The sequence below is a fragment of the Penaeus japonicus genome, unplaced genomic scaffold (genome assembly GCF_977035675.1).
Source record: "Penaeus japonicus unplaced genomic scaffold, GWHDUDI00000001_assembly GWHDUDI00000028, whole genome shotgun sequence".
NCBI classification, from domain to species: domain Eukaryota; kingdom Metazoa; phylum Arthropoda; class Malacostraca; order Decapoda; family Penaeidae; genus Penaeus; species Penaeus japonicus.
The window spans coordinates 23230279-23235278 of record NW_028234430.1 but is presented as its reverse complement, the minus strand read 5'-3'; the positions used below and the strand labels follow the sequence as shown (position 1 = coordinate 23235278).

Here is a 5000-nt window from a genome sequence, read left to right as displayed (position 1 = left end):
AATTCGGGCCAAAACGAACATAATCCCTGACGTCTCCTAGGGCATTTGCATTTTTAAGAGCGACTCCTTCCCCGCGGTACAGAATGTTAACACACGTTCCGGCGCTTTCATTTGGTTTCATTACAGTGGACGGAACCGCGGGGCAAGGCAGCCAATTATGAGGCTTGATCCTTCACTCAGCGCCACTTTGTTACCTTAGGCCGAGATAACTTTCCCTGTCTTTAAGTAATGATATGACAAATACGGCCTTGCACGCTGCACTTCGTGCCGCCCCCTCGCACGCCCGCTCCCTTGCAGGCGAGAACGCAGGGGCCGTCTTGACGCGGAGGCGGTAGGAGGAGAGAAGAGAAAGGGGAAAAGGAGAGGTGTTGGCATTACAAATTTTGAGGAGGTGTGTGAAGAGGAAAATTATGTGGATGGGGATGAAGGTGATGATCATCATCATGTAAAGATGAAGGATGGGAGGAGAAAAAATAATAGGGGGGGGATGGACCTATATTATGATGTAACTACAAAAATTAAAGAAAGTAAAAGATAGTTGAATACACAAATACACAATAGAAAACGTAGGTAAAAAAAGAAGAAAACAGACCGAGAAAATACGAAAAGAACGGCTCTCTAATGACGTGAGATGAAACGCTCCATCCCATGGGCAAGTGATCAAGGATATCCTCAATATCTTTTTCACATTCAAGGATCCTCCTCTGCAGTCTACGGCGACAATGGCCGAAATGTGAGTCGAGCAGAAAATGAAATCGAATTCGGAGGTATTCACTGAATCAATCAATTTGGTATTCATTAATGAATACAAAAGAAAAAACACGGAAAAAAACATTAATCAAGAAAAAAAAATGGATAACAAAAAGACTACAATAATCATTTTACACAAAATTGTCACAAAGCTCACCCAAGAAGGCAGAGGAGTAAAAAAGCATAAAGACGTCCACAGAAAAAGAACAAACAAAAGAAAACATCCCAGCCTCCCCCTTCCCGTAATGGATGTATGGGCCGAACATCCCACATGTAAACAAGTGACAGTAACGCCATCACTCACACATAAGGAGGTAACCTGAGAGGCGTCAGACGAGATCACTGTTCTGGGACACTGCCTGGGGCGGGAGGGATAAAGAGGGAGGGGGGAGGGAGGCAGCAGCTAGGAATGGAGAGGGTGAAAGAGGAATGAAAAAGATACATCGTGCGGTTTAAAACAATTTGAATCATAATAAAATAGTGAAAAGAGAACAAGTCTACATGGAAAAAAGTGCGAAACAGGTGGAGGTGGCATCGCCATTAGCAGTTAAGAGTATCAAGAGCCATAAAGGTCCCAAGTGCTGTAAACACACGGAACAAGAAAGTGGTGGGTTGGCGTCCACAGGCCTATGCGACCAGGCCTGGTGTTGCTGCCACTGAGACAAATACCATTGCTCGATAAGGGGTAAAGTGGGTGGCATGGCAAGGAAGAAGGACGAGTCACGCCACATCTTGTATGCGTGGCATTTTTATTCCATGCCTAAGCCTGTCGCCCGAGTGATGTATGGGCCGACAAAACTACTAATCCTGGAGATGGTTAAGCGAAGGTACAGATTATCCTAATCAATAATCTAAACGCAGCACGTCTGAACGAGTCAATTTCTGAGTTTCTTTCATCGTTTGCTTCTTTTAAGGTACCATAAAACCGCGGCTGTGTGTTTGGTATTCATTGGACATGAGGTCACGCCGCTTTATGACTTACACTAAAATTAAGAATTTAAGGTTAACGGACATGGCACATGCAGCACGTCATTGACAAGATTCCGAACAACAACGATCAATCGTAACATTCACAACTGCAGGTCTGAGTTAACGGGAAAAATGTCAAAAACTAATTACACTGTGCAACAATATGAAAATGTCATTAGTCATATTTCCATATTTCATTTTTGTAGTTAGTGTATATATATGTATATATATATATAAATATATATATACATTTATATATTTATATATTTATATATTTATATATATATATATATATATATATATATATAAATGTATATATATATATATATATGTATACATATATACATATGTATATATACATACATACATACATACATACATACATACATACATACACACACACACACACACACACACACACATATATATATATATATATATATATATATATATATATATATATATATATATATACTAGTATAAAAAAAAATATGAAAAGAGCCATCCAATAGCTTGTAAATACCTTCCCTACGCTAGTAATATCCGAGATCATTTCCGTACATACATAACCGTAATGAACCTCTTGTGTAAGCATCGCGTGAGTAATACCGTTTTCTCTACACAAAGGCAGTAATAGAACAACAGCAGCATCAACAACCTTCCTTCCTCCAAGCTAGTGTGGAAGACAGAATATTAATATCCAGGAGGAGAATCCCCATCATATTAGGCATCGAGGGGAGAGCTGTCTCAGGAGGGAAGAAGAGGGGAGACGGGGGGGGGGGCGAAAGTAGGGGAGAGGGGTAGAGGGGACAGGTGGGAAGAGGAGGAGGAGGGCAAGATCAGAGGGAAGCTGTAGGGGTGGAGGGGGAGGGGAGAGGCAGTGTAAGAGGTAGCGAGTTATCTATCGGAGAAAATCAAATTGGAATCTAAGCCAATCTCCAGGGCCACCTAAGCTGCTCCTCAAGATCTTAATTGTATCACCATTTTTCTCACGACGTTTTGCGTGGGGGTTGAGCGCCTTAGAGTCATCGCCGCGGAGAATAAGCATCGTGGTTATGCATGTGTGGGCCAACGGATACCCACCTTTCATTCGGAAATTCTTCTTTCCGTTACAACTCACGCGGTATATGACGTTGAGATTTTATAGCCCACTTTTTTTAGAATAAACCTTGCCATTACTGACCTTGATTAATATCTTATGATTCGGCGTACTGAGAATGATGGGAACGCAACTGTGGTAATGTTACTGGAAAATGTCTTTCCCTATCAAATGCAAACAGAAAACTTCAAGCACTGGTTCAAAAAACTAAAATACAGAGTGAACGATACTGGTTGCGGGATACTTTATGTGTCAATAACAGAAGAATGATAAAGGAACTTCAAATGGAATTCAGACACATAAATATACACACGCACGCACGCACACATACACAAAAAAAACACACACACACTCACTCTCTCTCTCTCTCTCTCTCTCTCTCTCTCTCTCTCTCTCTCTCTCTCTCTCTCCCTCTCCCTCTCCCTCTCCCTCTCCCTCTCCCTCTCCCTCTCCTCTTCTCCCTCTCCTCTTCTCCCTCTCCTCTTCTCCCTCTCCCCTTATCCCTCTCCCCTTATCCCTCTCCCCTTATCCCTCTCCCCTTATCCCTCTCTCTCTTTGACACACACACACACACACACACACACACACACACACACACACACACATACAAACAAACATACATCCACGGATTCACACACAAGCGCACATACACATACACACAGACAGAAACAGCTGAGAAAGTGATTCTGTGCATTTCACAAGCTCAAAATTCCGAGTTTTCCGCAAATCTCAACAAAGTCGTCAAGCGCAGACAAATGACCGTCACACTGGAGCGCCTTGTCCCATGAAGACGGGGGTTAATTGACTAATAAATCATAACGGCGCTCTCTCCTCCGTTAATTCCAATTTCGCAGTCCTCACTGTAAAAGTTACCACATAATTCAAATTCTTATTTCTTATTTTGCATTGCTCACGATATTCCCCTTATTCCTCTAGTTTAATTTTCTTCTTCGTTCATCCATTTTTTTTCTTTTTTTCAAGATCAAGGAAAGGAATCTGTAATCTACCCCCCTCCCCCCTTCCTGCTTCCATCCCTCCCTGTCCCCGCGCCCTCCAATCCAGACAAGACGTCGTTGATAAAATGTAAATTGACCTGTTTAGTGGAGCAGGAGCAGACTACCGCGGTTTCATGCTCTTCTGCCCACTCGAGCCTCTGTGGTTGTCTCTCGGACATCACCTTCATAGAGTAGAAAGAAAGTGCGGCATAATTATTCAAAATACTTCCCTGCCGTTGCGAGGACGGGCTTCTTGGAGGGCGTGCGAGCCACCGTCGGGAACGCTGAAGGTGAAGGCTTACCCACTTGCATCAGGCGGGGATTTTCATTCTCTCCCTCCTCCTCCTCCTCCTCCTCCTCGATCCTCGTGGCCTCATTATCATGACCAAACTTTCCCCTCACACCTTCCGTGAATTTTTATTTCACTACCGACATTTACTGCGTCGCTTCTTAACTCTCACGGTTTTCTTTGCGAACTTTCTGAGAGGAGGTCAAGTCTGCCCTGGCATTACTTCTTTTTCTATCTTTCTTTCATTTTCTAGATCTCACCAGAAGCAAGCTGTCTCACCCGCCTCTCTCTCTTCCTTCGACGCTGCTGGGTTGGGGTAATCCTTCCCTGTTTTGGGCTAAGGACTGGAATGCCCCACTCTTGGCACTTCACGTCTTCACACAGGCCCCGTTTCCTAACCCACCCAACAGCCCACACTCATCTCTCCCTTCGCCCCCCTCCCCCACAACACCACTACTACACTTAGGAGCAAATCTCTCTCATCCTCTCGTGGAGCCCCGGTATTTTTTCCGTCCTCCTGAGTTTACAAGTGGACTCCTTTCACCACTGTGACGCGGGTCGGTGGAACGAGAGGTGGAGGCTATGGCCGAGGGCGATGTCTCTTCTGATGTTACAAAACACTGCAACGAATACACCACAAAAAGTCGTTGACAAAATACCAAACATAACACATATATCATTTATTCAATTTTGCGACAGAATCGGAAGCTGAGCTCCGTGACATCGCGCGCTTGTGTACGTGTGTGACCCAAGAGGGGCGAAGTTTCCGTATCAACACTTATGATTTATGACGGCACTCAGACAACACAATGAGCAGAGAGCATCCAGCCAGAATGCACCCGGGAGCCACCTGAGAGGGTCGCACGGGCTCCGATCCACACAATATCCTCGAGGTGGG

At 44.2% G+C, this 5000-nt stretch overlaps 2 protein-coding genes across 20 annotated transcripts in view; both read right to left on the bottom strand.

Annotated features, from left to right (window-relative positions):
* Window positions 1-5000, bottom strand: part of LOC122251860 (dystrophin, isoforms A/C/F/G/H-like) — a 1045059-nt gene that overhangs the window by 499547 nt on the left and 540512 nt on the right. The window lies entirely within an intron of this gene.
* LOC147468534 (uncharacterized) overlaps window positions 1-5000 on the bottom strand; it is a 116993-nt gene that overhangs the window by 110524 nt on the left and 1469 nt on the right. The window contains exon 3 of the mRNA XM_086553507.1: window positions 4953-5000. This exon is cut by the window's right edge and continues 285 nt beyond it. Within this exon, the coding sequence (XP_086409633.1) occupies window positions 4953-5000 (48 nt within the window). The remainder of the gene's footprint in view (window positions 1-4952) is intronic.